Raw genomic sequence first — 15952 nt, forward strand, 5'->3', positions numbered from 1 at the left:
GCTTGAGTGAAAATCACGGAATAAGATCCTCACGAAAACTCTTTTCATGGACTTTGCTGGCTCTATCTGTCAGCAGTTTCTTAACGTAAGTGACTCCATTTTGATTCTGACAATTTTCACACCTCTCTTTGCTGACATCTTTCCTGCATTGTCCCAGAGATCTGCATAATGACCAAGATTTAGTTAGGTATCAGAAAAGCGGTGTTTTTACTGCATCTGATATCAAAAGGAACATAATAAAATGAGAAATGGAGAGAGTTACTGTTGATGAGATTAAATTGAATGTAAAGCAAATTTACCTTCTATCCTATTTCAAGCATATGCCCCAGAAAAAATTAAGAGCACCCTGTCAGTTTTAATTACTAAATATTTTGGTTTTAAAACTATTTTTTTTTTTTTTTCATTTTAAAGGTTCATTTGTCTGCAGGGGCATCCAATCTTGTGGCTTCCCTGGGGCACACTGGAAGAAGAGTTGTCTTAAGCTACATATAAAATGCACTAACACTAGTGACGATAGGTGATGAACAACAACACACAAAAAAAAATTGGGAAAAATCTCATAATGTTTTTGAGACAATGTCTTGCTCCGTCTCCCAGCAGAGTGCAGTAGCATGATCTCAGCTCACTGCAGTGTCTGCCTCCTGGATTCAAGGGACTCTACCATCTCAGCCTCTGGAGTTGCTGGGATTACATGTGTGCGCCACTACACCTGGTTAATTTTTGTATTTTCAGTATAGACAAGGTTTTGCCATGTTGGCCAAGCTGACCTCAAACTCCTGACTTCAATTCATCCATCTGAGTCCGCCTCCCAAAAATGCTAGGATTACAGGTGTGAGCCACCACACCCCGCCAAGAGCTCATAATATTTTATTTTGTGTTGCGTAGCATTCGAAGGGGTCCTGGGCCACCTGCAGCCCATGAGTTGAGACAGCATGATTTAGAGCTTACTTTTCTCCAAATATTAAAACATAGCATTATCTTCCTTTATTTAAAAAAATGCATTATTATTTTCCACTCACTTTAAGAAGATTTTGAGGATTTTTACAGTTTTAAAAAAACACAAAAATACAAAAACAAAAATAGAGCCATATAAATAAAATTAAGAAAATGTAAAAGGCCTATCAGAAGCCAATTTGAAAGAGAAGAGATATAGGTACCAAGAACCTAGGATAAGCTGGGCGTTAAACTTATCTCTGAGGGAAAACTTTCAGGTTGAAGAATATACATATGATTGCCTTTTCCTGTCCCTACATTTTTATTTACAGGATACTTACAGCATTGTAATAATAAGAGAATTCAAAAACTATCTAAATAACTGTATTTTTCAATTACTGTTATTCAAGCATTATAAAAGCAAAACCAAAATAGCCTGTGTCCAGGACTCCAATCAATCAAGCAACCGAATTTCAGGGAAAGGAAACAGGCTCTACTTGTCACGTTTTCTCGTTTTCCTCTCTCGATTTTCCTGCAAATTCTGAAGGTTATAGAGGTAGAGATGAAAAATCTATCTGAGGTCACCAAGACTTAAGAAGGCATGGAATGTTGAAAGCTATCTTTAATTATAGTGTTGATTTCAAGATAGATTGACCCAATAATCTTTCTAGAAATACCATCTGCAGGAAAAACGTTTAACTTTTATTCATTTGATGCTTCTTAACATAATAAAATAAATGAACCTAAAACAGCACTTTAGGTAACCTGGAAGGGAAGATACATTCCATTTACGTGAAAATACATAGGAGCGATATGTACATTTGGGCAGATATTCTGAACTCTATTGGGTTAATGTTTATGGCTGCACTTGAGCACAACAGTGAGAAGTTTCCCATCACATTTTATCTGAAATGAACAAAACGTCAGGGTAATCTACTAGCAAAACCTGCGCTCCGGGTCAGCGATGCTTCTCCCTCTGGCACACTCACCATGCCCCTCCCTAGGACACGTTGCCTCTCTTCTTTTGCAAAGCTTTCATGAGGTCTGACATGAAATCTTGCTCCCCGCCTCCTGCCCCGCCGGGGGTCCCTGGGTTCTCGTGCCTCTTGGGGGGCATAGGAGGCCTCTTGGCCACCGCGGGAGGCGGCCTGGCGGAGTCGGGGGCGGGCGCGGGCGGCGGCGGCGGTGGCGGGGGCAGCTCCGATCCCGCGGTCCCTGCGCACGACGGCGGGGGCGGGGGCACGAAGTCCGGAGGCGGCTCCATGAACTCCGGGGGCGGCGGCGGGAGCTCAGGGTCTTCCAGGGGCGGCGGCGGTGGCGGCGGCGGCAGGAAGTCGTCGGGTGGGGCGGGGAAGCCCCCGCCGCCTGTGCCTTTGGCCTTGGGGGGCGTGGCGGGGCTGCCGCTGGTGTCTGAGGACCTCCGCACCGGAGGTGGCGGGGGCAGGCTGGACTTGGGGGCGTGCGGGGCCCGGGGCGCTGCCGGGTGGTGGTGGTTCCCGAGGGCTAGCTTCTTATCCTGCAACCGAATGACAGCGGCATTCTTTTTCTTTTTTTTTAATTTTTGAAAGTTTAAATTTATTGTTATTAATTAATGGAGACGAGGTCTCACTCTGTCGCCCAGGCTGAGTGCAGTGGCGCGATCTGGACTTACTGCAGCCTCTACCTCCCGAGCTCAAGCGCTCCTCCCGCCTCAACCTCCCGAGTCGCATTCTTTATTCTCAAAACAGCCCCAGTGGACAAAACAGCCCTACTGGACAGGACCATGCCACAGATATGTGAGTCTCTGTCTGCCCCCTGGGGAGCCTCTGTCCTTCAGTCACTGAGACTCCTGGTTGTTCATGAGCTCATCTTTGTTCTGGAATATGGCAATTATTCTAAATGGTCTTTAAAATAAAAAATAATCATTTTTCTAATTTTTTAATATTTTGGCTGGGCATGGTGGCTCATGTCTATAGTCTCAGCACTTTGGGAGGCCCAGGCAGGTGGATCACTTAAGTCCAGGAGTTCAAGACAACCTGAACAATATGGTGAAACCCTGTCTCTTTTAAAAATACAAAAATTAGCCTGGTATGGTGGCACACACCCGTAGTCCCTGCTACTGGGGTGGCTAAGGCATAAGAATTGTTTGAACTTGGAAGGTGGAGGCTGCAATGAGCTGAGATCATGCCACTGCACTCCAGCTTGGACAACACAGTGAGAATATGTCTCTCTCTATATATATTTTTAGAGACGGAGTCTCGCTGTGTTGCCCAGGTTAGTCTCAAATTCCTAGCCTCAAGTGATCCTCCTGCCTCAGCCTCCTGAGTAACTGGAATTATGGCCACCCCACCTGGCCCAAATGGCCTTTAACAGTATTTCCTGTTGTCACAGTGGAACAGCATAAAAACAAATGTAACTAGCTTCATTTTTATTTAAAGTGGCCTTTATCCATTCCTGCACATAGGCAAGGATAATTTTAGAGCATTGAGATAAACATGCAAACCCAGCAATCACATAGTTTTAAAAACTAACTCTGGGATTAAAGAAGTAAACAACTAACTATGTTTTGTTAAAGATTTATATGACCATTGTGACCTGACCAAGGACAGAGAAGTTCCCAACCTCTTTGGACCCTTGTTGGCACCCAGATGTCTGCAGTCTCTGGTCATCCCTTGATCTCAACTCTTTCCCCAACTCACTCCTCTTCCCCATATACCACACCCATTAAAATCCTCCAGTTAGCCTGAAAAATTTAAGATTGCACTTCAGAACACTAGTCCACCATCTTCATGGTGTTACTGGCTTTCCAAATAAACCAGCTTTTCCTCCCATCATCCCTAATCTCTTGAGTCTGGCTTTTAAGTGGTGAGCAGCCAAACCTGGGTTCAGTTACCCTGTGACACTCATCTACCAAGTCTACTCTAAATGGAAGAGCTGGCCATGTTCAATGAGGTGTGTTGTATTTAGATCATACGAGCATCACCTCCTTGGAACCTGCCTTATCCAGGAGCTACTGTATGTCTCTAAAGGGGCTTTCATGGTGTATCTCCTGTGGGGTTGCCTCAGTCTATAAACCACCCTCGGCTCATTCATTCCTTCAAAATGGAAGCCAAATGACTTCACTCCTTGGTTCCCAAGCCAAGCCACCAGAGTCTCGGCATATAGGAAGGGATGCATTTTTCTTGGTCTGAGTTGTGCTGGTTGTGATGCTCATGTCAGGAGTAGGCATCTGTAAAATTATCTTGCTCCTATTCCACACAACACACAGTAGAAACACACAGCAACTCCTGGGGGTTGAGGACTTCCCAAAACCTTCACACAGTCTCCTGGCTTAAATGTACTACTCTGATTAGGATGAAGGAGATGGAAGGGGAGAAGTGAATGGAAATAGTTCTCTCTTGGCTACAGCTTTGTGAAAACGTAGGAACAAAGGATATGTTTCCTGGCAAAGACCTTTTTGCCTGATCTTGGGGACAATGTCTCCTTGTGTTGGTGAGCTGAGAACACAGGTGCCTTTTGCCAGGACTGTGGGCTTCTAGGGAGGAGCTGATTACAAGCTTGGCTCCAGATGGCCTCAGAGCTTTAGGGAAGGCGGTGTGGTGGGCCAGAAATTAGGACAAGACATCTGGTCTCTATAAGTTTACTTTTTCTTTTCTTTATTTTATTTTATTTATTTATTTATTTATTTATTTTTTGAGACACAGTCTCGTTCTGTCACCAAGGCTGGAGTGCAGTGGCAGGATCTCCCCTCACTGCAACCTCCACCTCCTGAGTTCAAGCAATCCTCATGCCTCAGCCTCCCAATTAGCTGGAATTACAAGCGTGTGCCAACACCCCCAGCTAATTTTTGTATTTTTTGTACAGACGGGGTTTCACCATATTGGCCACTCTGGTCTCCAACTCCTGGACTCAGGTGATCCGCCCACCTCGGCCTCCCAAAGTGTTGAAATTATAGGCATGAGCCACCATGTCTGGACAGTTTACCATTTCTCAACTGCATGAAAGTTGGCTGGCTCACTGGATATAAAATTAGCACCATAGTCCTTATTATGACTTGTGTCTCAGGTTGTGATAAGATCAAATGAGATAAATATGTGAGTTCTGAAAAGTAATATCACCAGCACGTGCTATTGGTAGAAACCAGCACGCCAAATTTGGCCTAAGTCTAATAGATGCATAGCCCTTCCTCTGCCAATGTTGGAATAGATAATAATAATTTATATAATGAAACATCCCCAGGCAACTGGATTGAATCCATTTTAGTGATAATTATCATTTCAATTTACAGTTCATCAGGGTTCCAGTTTATTTCATTCTCTGCTTAGTAGCCTCTTACCATTGAAGATTAAATTTGGAATTTTTTTCTAATAAAGTGCCTTCTGATTTAGTTTCTATTTTATTTAATTTATTTACTTATCATGATAAGCTATTTAACTGGTGATGTATTTTTTCTTTTTAGTTAAATTTCTGAACAGGCAGCTTGGGTATTGATGTTCACATGTAGTTAAGTGATTTCTATTCTGGGATTCTTTCATTTCTTTCAGTATTTGTAAATGCTTTCCTTCAACTGGCATTATAGAAATAATGAAAATAATAATAGCTGAAAGCACATTGCATGAGGAGATTGTCAGGCATGAGAAGACAACGAGAACATTAAAGAAATAGAACTTTTACAGGCCTGCAGTGGTTGTCAAAATTATAAGTTCAATAAATACCAAGATTTAGTTGTTTTCATGACTGGCTGATGGACAAAATGAAGGGGTGAAAGAAGTGAAAAATTGCTAAAGTGAAGCACCCTGCCTGTCCTAGCTGGGTGACATGCTGTTGTCACAGTTATTTAAGGTTGTTTTGACTCACACGAGAGAAATATTCAACAGAATTTATACAGTCAGCTGAGAAGTTTTGAACTAAATTAGTAACTAAATCATAATTATTAGCTATGATTTTAAGATAGATTTAAAGGAATCCTCATTGATCTATTCGGTTGAAAAAATTTTATGGAGAATGTTATACCAATTTGGCTATTATTTTACAATGTATTCTCTCCTCTGTCACCTGGGGATGTATGTAGGAAGGACATTAATGGGTAAAATAGAAAATGCACATTTTTAGTGAAACCCTTTTTTGTCTTTTTTCTTTTTTTTAAAGACAGGGTCTTTATCTGTCACCCAGGCTGCAGTGTGGTGGTGCAACCAGAACTTAACTGCAGCCTTGAACTCCTGGGCTCAAGTGATCTTCCTGCCTCAGCATCCCAAGTAGTTGGGACTACAGGTGCTCACCACTGCGCCCCGCCCTATTTACAGTGTAACTCTTCTAACAGTCTTCTAATCTGATTTTGGGGGCCAGTTAACACTTCATATAGGGCTTCAGACTACTAGTTGCCCTATTTTACTCAAAAAAGGCAAGTAAAATCCCAAGCGTTTAAAACTTGGATGTGCTACTATCAGAGAGGGCTAAAATCACTTGACTAAACCAAGAAAACCACTTTGGTCAAAGTAAACGTAGCTAATTAACTTCAGAATGTTAAGGAAATTTTTACATTTTTCCTAGGCAGTGTGATAGCCGGTTTTAACTTTTGATTCTAGCATATGTAACTTTAAGATTACAAATAACGAGCAATGAACTAAATTAAATTGTAGTAACTTCTCAGTTGTTGGAACTACATTTTCTCTTTATTTATTTATTTGACTGGATCTTACTGTGTCACCCAGGCTGGATGCAGTGGCGTGATCACAGATCACTGCTGCCTTGATGTCCTGGACTCAAGCCAGTCAAACACCTCAGCCTCCCCAGTAGCTGGGATTACAGGTGCACGCCACCACACCTGGCTAATTTTTTTTTTTTTTTTTTTTTTCTAGTAGAGACAAGCTCTCTCTATATTGCCCAGTCTGGTCTCGAACTGAAGCTCAAGCAATCCTCCTGCCTCAGCCTCCCAAAATTCTGGGATTACAGGTGTGAGCTACTGCACCCAGCTTTTTAAAAAAGCAGTTATGGGAACAATGCGAATGGTTGAAAATATGGGCTTTGGAAACATGGGCTGATGGAATGTGTAAACCAGCTGCTTGCTGGTTTTACCTTTGATGTTTCAGCATGTCGCTGGGCCTCTTGGAGAACAGCACTGACAGAATGTGCAGCCTGGGGCATCTGTCCATTGGGCTGGGCGGTGCCATTTATAGATCCTGAGAGGGAGGAAGCGAGAAAAGAAGAGCGAGCAAAGCATTTTCAACATTCTTGAAAGTTAATCTGAAAATACAAAGCAATTTACATCTCTAAAGCAAAGAAAGATACTTGCTGGCTACTTCTTACAAAAAAAATAATAAAAACAAAGCAAAGAGAGTAATTCACAGGCATGGCATGGTACACAAAACCTTACGAAAAATCTGAGGTTCTGTGACAAAACTTTATATGAGATTCAGCAGAAGATTCAGGAAGGTGAGTGCGGTATTTGATAAAGCCCACCGAGGAGGGTCTGGGTTAACTGGGATCCTGGAGAGTAACAATACGTTTTACTTTTAAAAACTTTTCAGTAATTGAAGAATAAACCTTGAAAACATATTTTAAAAAATTCTTCTTGATTTTTTAAAAATGTATCTATCCGGTTTCATACCACACTGAATACAGGAACAACTCTTCAACATTGTCCTCAACAAAAAGTACATTGGACACAGAAACAATAGACAGAAATTTGGGCAAAATGTGTAGGTCCCTGAAATAATCTGGAATTAGATGGGGGTTTTTTCCCCCCCAAAAAGTCCTGGTATGCTATTTTATTTTCCTGCCTTTTAATTAGTCCCATTGACACGAAACTTTGACTCATGTTACCTTCAAATATGCTGTCCAGGACCGGGTGCAAGATGTCAAAACACTAGGACATAATCTCATTCTTCATGTGGACAGTTTTCTGGGCACTAATGGAGCCTTGGACTAATATAATACTTGTACTCTGATAAGAAACATCTACCTACTAGCTCACCCTAAACAGGAGATCAGCACCTTATCCATAGAATATCATAAAATAAGTGGTCAAAGTTTTCTTAAAAGTCACTTAAAATAGATACAGGGCTCCAGTGTGGGTGACAGAGCAAGACCTTACCTCCAAAAAAAAAAAAAAAAAAAAAAAGCAAAGAAGAAAAAGAAAACAGGTCGGGTGTGGTGATTCACGCTTGTAATCCCAGCACTTTGGGGGGCCGAGGCAGGTGGATCACGAGGTGAGGAGATCAAGACCATCCTGGCTAACACAGTGAAACCCTGCCTCTACTAAAAATACAAAAAATTAGCCAGGCGTGGTGGTGGGCACCTGTAGCCTCAGCTACTCGGGAAGCTGAGGCAGGAGAATGGCGTGAACCCAGGAGGCGGAGCTTGCAGTGAGCTGAGATTGCGTCACTGCACTCCAGCCTGGGCGACAGTGCGAGACTCTGTCTCAAAAAAAAAAAAAAAAGAAAAGAAAAAGAAAAGGAAAAAGAAAACATATTCCGAATGCTGTCTACAAAGTTCTGTTTGTATAGATGTATTGGATACGTTTTGAACAGGAGCACTGAGCTTTGAATATGTGTTGGAATTTCTCCTCCACTTAGTACCTGTAGATGGCTGAGCTGGTGCAGCTGCATTGACTGTCCCCAAGTTTGTCCACCGAGAGGCAAGTCCAGCCTTTGCCACAGCCCGCTGGTAGTTATCATAGAGAGTCTTCCCATACTGGGGAGAGAACACAAAGAAGGAAAGGAATCCATTTATCCCAAATTCTGCACTCAATTGCAATATAAACATAGAGAAGAAATAAATACTCCACGGCTACTCTGTTCACCACTTGTCTGAGTTGGTTTTCTTTGGATATTTCCATTAAAATTTAACAAATACACATTCAATCATTTTCCAGATTAGCAGGGTCAGTTAATTTTTTCACCAACATATTAGAGAAAGCTTTGGCCACTCAGTTCTGATTACGTATGTCTTCATGTAACTCGATCATAGATTCCATCTTGCGTTTTTTTTTTTTTTTTTGAGACCGAGTCTCCCTCTGTGCCCAGGCTGGAGTGCAGTGGCGAGATCTTCTCCTCACTGCGAGCTCCGCCTCCCGGGTTCACGCCATTCTCCTGCCTCTGCCTCCCGAGTATCTGGGACTACAGGCGCCCGCCAACACGCCCGGCTAATTTTTTGTATTTTTTAGTAGAGACGGGGTTTCACCGTGTTAGCCAGGATGGTCTCGATCTCCTGACCTCGTGATCCGCCTGCCTCGGCCTCCCAAAGCGCTGGGATTACAGGCGTGACCCACCGCGCCCGGCCCCGTCTTGCGTTTTTAATTGCACACTAAGCTTGCAATACTCGCCATGAGTAAATATCCGGTTACTGGAGAGGTTCGTGTTTCTATCGCTCTCCTCATTTAGAAAACCCACCAGCGAATACACTTGATAACGTCTGTGGCTGAACCCAAGGGTGGGCCAACTGCTTCACAGTACCAGGAAAGCTGCGCCCGGGTCACGAAGTGGGCTGGCAAATGCAAGACAGGGTGAAGTCGGAACGCTCTCTCACCTTGGCTATCCGTATTCCCATCACCCACTGGTTTAGGGTTCTTGCGTCATCACAGCAGAGATACTTGATATACTGGGACTCCTTCTGAATTTGGGGGTGCTAGAAAGAAGCAGTTTCGAGACAATGTATTCACTTGTCATGTATTAGGAAGTCAAAGCACCTGTCAGGAAATTTTTTAAAATCTCTAAAAATATATGTGATTTATGTGGTAAAAATTACTGGTTGTAAAATTAGGAAGGTAACTTTTAAAAATGACTAAATTTTGAAAGGATTTGAGAAATTTGTTATATGTTGGGAGGCTGAGGCGAGCGGATCACTTGAGGTCAGGAGTTCGAGACCAGCCTGGCCAACATGGTAAAACTCCGTCTCTACTGAAAATACAAAAAAAAAAAAAAAAAAAAAAAAAAAAAAAAAAAAAATTCCTGCCAAGGCAGGGAAATTGCTTAAATTTGGGAGGTGGAGGTTGCAGTGAGCTGAGACTGCACCACTGCACTCCAGCCTGGGGTGACAGAGCAAGACTCTGCCCCCCCCCCCAAAAAAAAAGAAAAAGAAATTTGTTTTATGATTTATCATAAGCACATCTTTTTAAAAAATTTTTTAGAAACAGGATGTGACTCTGTTGTCCTGGCTGGAGTGGCACAATCACAGTTCACTGAAAACTTTGCACTCCTGGGGTCAAAAGATCCTCCCTCCTCAGCCTCCTAAGTAGCTAGGACTATAGGTGCACACCACCATGTCCAGATAATTGAAATTTTTTTTTTTTTTTTTTTTTTTTGTAGAATTGGAGTCTCACTATATTAGCCAAGCTGGTCTCAAACTCCTGGCCTCAAGCAATCCTCCTGCCTCAGCCTCCCAAAGTGCTGGGATTACAGGCATGAGCCACCATGCCTTGCTTGTAAGCACTTCTAACTATATTATCAATAATAATTTTCATTTATGCTTTTTAACTTTTGGAAGGTTTTCACATCCATCATGTCTCTATCCCCATGAGAAATCTGAGCTGCTTCTCCATTTGTCAGATAAGGGAACTTACCTGAGATAATTCTTATGTCATAGAATTAAAGCCTATGAGAATTGTGGGTTTATAACTCCCAAAACCTGATTCTAGGGTTATTTCTGCTTCTAAAAATTCAGAGTTTTGTGATGACCTTTCCTTCTTAACTGCTATCTGCTGCCCAAGTGGGCCAGTGGCTTCCAGATGGACACCCTGGAGGACTATTTCTGTCTATCACACTTAGTGCCAGTGGCACTAAGCAGTGGTTCCGGTTGCTGAACAGGCCTTTTAGGAGCTCACAAAGATAACAAGGAAATGAGCAAGCATGAAAGAGAAACACCTGGTATTCCTCTTAGTCCTCATTGCTTTTGTTGTTTCTGGTTTAATTTTTATTTTTTAAGACAGGGTCTCACTCTGCCGCCCAGGCTACAGTGCAGTGGTGCCATCACAACTCACTGCAGCCTCTAATACCTGGGCTCACACAATCCTTCCACCTCAGCCTCCTCTGTAGCTGGGACCACAGACATGCATCCATGCTTGGCTTTTTTTCTTTTTTTTTTTTTTAAAGAAACACTCTTTCTATGTGTCTCAGGCTGGTGCTGAAACCCTGGGCTCAAGTGATCCTCTCACCTTAGCCTCCCAAAGTGCTGGGATTACAGGCATGAACCACCAAGCCCAGTTAGTTTCTGTTTTCTGTATCTGTCTCAGATAGACTGTGTCTTTCATGAGGGTGGGAACTACATCTATCTTATTCACTGCTGAAGACCCTCATTGCTTATCACATGGCCAGCACATGGCAGGTGTTCCAGTCCAGATGTCGGAATACTTGAAGAAAAGAAGCAAGCACAACATTTCGTGTTGAGTTAGAAATCTTGCCGACATCAGGCGAGGGGCCGGCAACCAAACATAGGTTCTAAGATATTAATATGTGCCATGTAAATTTTCATAGGTCATTAGAAGGTTTATTATAATACATTTTATTATGTAGAAAAATAATTAACAACCACAAGCATCTTGTGTGTGGGGGGGTGGGGTGGGGGGTATGGTACCACCTCTTTCTTTTTCCTCCTGTCCTCAGAGGATTTATTAATCCTGCTAGGATAATCCTCATTTGCTGGTGGGGCTGAAAGTGGAAAGGAAAGCAAAGAGAGCTGGAAGCATCTGTCTGCTCTTCAGTTGGCAGGAAAGGTGGAAAGCTGTCCAATTCCTCTCTTCGGGTATTGCATGGACCTCTCCACTTCTCTTTCGCTTTCCATCTTAAATCACTGACCTCCAAGGAAATGGCTATTCTCAAAGTTGATCTAAGCAAAGGGTCTCGTGTCTTTAAACTTCAGTTGGAATCTGACTGGCAGCGTCTAGTCACTCTGCTGGACTTTTAATGACTCAGCCTGCAAGAACCTGTGGGATTGTTACCTTTGTCCAGAAAGGATAACAAGACCTTTATAGACTCAAAGAGCTTGATGACAGTTTAGTAATTTTTGGTTTCACGAATGAGAAAACTGAGGTTCAGAAAGGTTACTATACATTCCACCCTGTGACCCCCACTAGAACCTCGGGGTCTCCTGACTAATCACCTAGAATTTCTGTGTTTGTATTAAGCTATTACACCTAAATCTCAGACTTGGAAGAGATGACAGAAAAAAATTCCTCTTTTTGGTATTTTCAGGCAATTGAGGAAAGTCTACTCATATTTTTGTCTTTAAATATGTATTGCTTATGTAGCTCGCTCAGGCCTCAGAAATTGCATCACCATTGCTCGAAGAACGGTCAGTTCTTATTTGCTTGGGCATAGCAAACAGGAACACAGACATTCTCTCTACCAACGGCGACAACTTCACATCAGGCGCCTGAATGTTGCTGTAGTTTTGCAGTCTGGCCAGCAGATGACAGCAAACACTTTTGAATGGCTGCTGGGCATTTTATTGTTTTTGAGGTTCAATGCTTATTCCCTCATTCTGAATGCTAGATTTTATTTTTGCAAATGTTACTCCAATAATGATCCTCCTTGGAGGCCCTTAAAATCGGAAATATCTATCAACTCAGGTAATACGGCCCGATAGCCAAAAGGATTTGTTATCTTAATTAACCTGAAGGACGTATTGATGAAAAATATACTAAAGCCAGCACTCACTGGCTGGAATGTAACAGCCCACAAATGCCGCCAGCATTGCCTTCAAGGATAACACGTGCAAAGCCAAACCAATGCCCTTGTCTTTCAGCACCAGAAACACGGACTCTCTGGCCTACAAACAGCATTTGTGTTCTGATTGTCATGTAAGACAGGCAAGCATTGGTCTCTTCAGCAATTAAATGTTTACAATTGTTCTTAGAGAGCAACTATTCTGCCCCACCCCCCAGACATTTAAAAAGCTGACATTGCGACCTTCAAGTTCATCTATTACTTTTTTTTTGGTAGATGTCACGTGAGAGCCAAGTTTCCAGAGCAGACTAAATCGCATCGTGTTTGCAACAAAATGCACAAAGCAACAATTATCCATTTAAGAAGCACCATAAATAATTTCTTAAGTATGTTATTCATTGAAATAGAGTAAAACATAGTCATTCCCTTAAAGAAAATGACTTTTGAACATAAAACAGTCCCTTGATGATGGGATGATGTATAGATGTTGCTATAGGTCAGGTCTCACCAAGTTCCTTCCTTACACTACATGTGTGCTGTGGATGTATACAGGAGGATTATATGACTTCTAAGTTCTCTAGCAATCCTCAGATTTTATGGTTCTGAGATGAGCTACCTAATGGGAACAAGCTCCTTTCCAGCTCCCTTGGTGATGTAGAAATCGTTCAGGTTTGCAGACATCATAGAGCAAGTCACTGAGCTTGTTCTCCACCGTGTCTTGAGACTTTGCCAAGGAGTTTATTGCCTAACCGAGCCTTTTGCTGAATAATCATTTGCAAAGAGGTTTCAGGAAAATGCTGGTGCAATGTCACTGGCCAGGCTCTTTCACAACTGATTTGATTGTTCCTGACCATAAAGAGAGAGAAGCTCTCTTGGGACATGAGAACAGCACACAGAGGTCAGGGCAATTGTGGAATGCCACTGCTTAAAGGGCTCTTACAGACCCTCTGAACTTAGGAAATGAGAAAACAGGGTGAGAGAGGCTAAGCAATTTATCCAAGGCCAAAGGTAGTGAAAGAACCAAGGTCCTATTTTGTTCAACAGATATCTCTGGGTACTAAGAAGTATGCTAATTCCTAGGTACATTAAGAAGAGTAAGAGAGGCAGGGGCCAGTGGCTCACACCTGTAATCCCAGCACTTTGAGAGGCCAAGGCAGGCAGATCACTTGAGGCCAGGAATTTGAGATCAGCCTGGGCAACATGGTGAAACCTTGTCTCTACAAAAAGTACAAAAATTAGCCAGGCGTGGTGGCGCACACCTGTAGTTCCAGCTACTGGAGAGGCTGAAGTGGAAGGATAGATGCAGCCAGGTGTTCGAGGCTGTGGTGAGCCATGATTGTGCCACTGTGCTCTGGACTGGGCTGGAGAAGACCCTATCTCAAACAAACAAACAAACAAACAAACAAACAACAAAAAGAGGAATAAGAAAGCTCACGTGATAATTGGGCAATGCTCGCTGGAGGTGTTTTAGGGAGAGATGTATGTAAACACATGATGTAATCAAATGTGTAATCAAATCACATATTTAGTAATGTGATTATGAAATAGTATGTTCCATACTAAAAGTTTGAAAATGGGCCAAGTAAGGGTCTTTGGAAGAAGTGACAGAATGCTGTAATATATATGGAGAACATGGAGAAATTCTATATGGCAAAGGTCTGGAAACCATGGAATGAAGAAGCAGAAATTAAGCTGGAGAGGAATCTGAGTGAAGACCCCTGAGTCAAACTAGAATCTAGACATGATCCCCGGGCAGTGGGGGGCACTGGACATTTTAAAACAGCACAGTGACACAGGAAGTCACTGGGCGCTCTGAGGAAGATGGATCTTGAGTGAAGAATAAGATCGAACTGAGGGAGGGCTCAGTGGGAGACCTTGATGGGAAATAAAAGAACTTGCTCATAGATTAATGAGAAATGGGGAGAGGAAGAAAATCAAGTATGCTTTCTCTGTTTCAAGCTTGGTAGAGCAGGTGGATGTTATGGGTGTAATTATCTCCCCCTCCCTAAAAGCTATGTTGAAGTACTCACTCCTGGTATCTATGAATGTAACCTTATTTGGAAATACGGTCTTTGCAGATGTGATAAAGTTCAGATAAGGTCATCCTGGATGAAAGTGGGCTCTAAATCCAAAGTGACTGGTGTGAGCTGGGTACAGTGGCTCACACCTGTAATCACAGCACTTTGGGAGGCCAAGGTGGGTGGATTGCTTGAGTCCAAGAGCTCAAGATCAGCCTCGGCAACACAGTGAAACCCTGTCTCTGCAAAAATACAAAAAATGAGCCAGGTGTGGTGGTGTGCACCTGTAGTCCCAGCTACTTTGGAGGGTGAGGCAGGAGGATCACTTGAGCCCAGGAAGTTGAGGCTGCAGTAAGCTGTGATCACACCACCACACTCAGCCTAAGCAACAGAGCGAGACCTTATCTCAAAAAACAAAACAAACAAACAAACAAAAAAAACCAAAAAAACCCACCAAAACCAGCAAAAAACAAGCAAACAAAAACAACCACCAAAATGACATGGTCTTATAAGAAGAGAAGAAACAGACACAGACACAGAAAGAAGATGATCATGTGTTGAGGGAGGCAGAGATTGGCATCACGCAGCTGCAAGCCAAAGAATGCCAGCATTGCTGGGAGCTGCCAGAAGCTAGGACAAGTGTGGAGGCAGGGTACAGATTTTGCCTCTGAGCCCTCAGAAGGAACACAACTCTGGTTTTGATTTTGGACTTCTGGTTCCAATAGCACCTTGATTTGGGACTTCTGGTCTCCTGAACTGTGCAAGAAATAAATTTCTGTGAAATTACCTAGTTAGCAGCAGTTTGTTACAGCAGCTCTAGAAAACAAATACAGTAGGTGATGGTGCCATTCATCTTTAAGGGACTGTGGAAAGCAGGGCATGGAGGAAAGGTTGAAATCAGTGTCTGTCATAGAGGTTCCCCTCAGACATGTGGTTACCACACGTGTAGGGCTAGGGAAGAAGGTGAGACTGTCCACTACGGATTGGGAATTATTTGTCTCCAACACAGACAATGATTGGAACTGTGGCTGTGAATATGATCTCAGCTAGAGCACAGGGAGTCTGGTGAGAACTGAATTTAGGACCTTAGAGGGCATTATAGTGTGTAGGGAAGGAGGAGGCACCAGCAGAAGCAGAGCAGCAGTCCAGGCTGAAGATTATAAAATGAGGATGCATCATCAATGCAAAAGATGCCATGAGGACTGGAGAAAGCCACTATTCTTTGGAAATCTTAATAATAGCAGTTTCCACAGAGGTGCAGGGAGAAGCCTGGTAGCATGCAAACTCCACAAAGCCACAGGCCTTTGTTTTGTTTGCTGATATACCCCAAGGTCTGAATAAATAAAATTCAGAAGATATATG

At 42.8% G+C, this 15952-nt stretch overlaps 1 protein-coding gene across 3 annotated transcripts in view; it reads right to left on the reverse strand.

The window, feature by feature from the left end:
• Positions 1-1537: 1537 nt before the first annotated feature.
• LOC104679643 (amyloid beta A4 precursor protein-binding family B member 1-interacting protein) overlaps positions 1538-15952 on the reverse strand; it is a 135976-nt gene continuing 121561 nt past the window's right edge. For 2 of the 3 annotated variants that reach the window (XM_030941181.1, XM_030941180.1), the window contains exons 11-14: positions 9439-9537; positions 8490-8604; positions 6988-7091; positions 1619-2449 (exon numbers count right to left, since the gene is read on the reverse strand). In XM_030941181.1, coding sequence (XP_030797041.1) covers positions 1934-2449; positions 6988-7091; positions 8490-8604; positions 9439-9537 — 834 coding nt within the window. In that variant the 3' untranslated portion in view covers positions 1619-1933. Of the gene's footprint in view, positions 2450-6987; positions 7092-8489; positions 8605-9438; positions 9538-15952 lie in introns of all 3 variants that reach the window. The other variant, XM_030941179.1, reaches the window with a different exon arrangement.

Source organism: Rhinopithecus roxellana, chromosome 11, assembly GCF_007565055.1.
Source record: "Rhinopithecus roxellana isolate Shanxi Qingling chromosome 11, ASM756505v1, whole genome shotgun sequence".
Classification (NCBI taxonomy): domain Eukaryota; kingdom Metazoa; phylum Chordata; class Mammalia; order Primates; family Cercopithecidae; genus Rhinopithecus; species Rhinopithecus roxellana.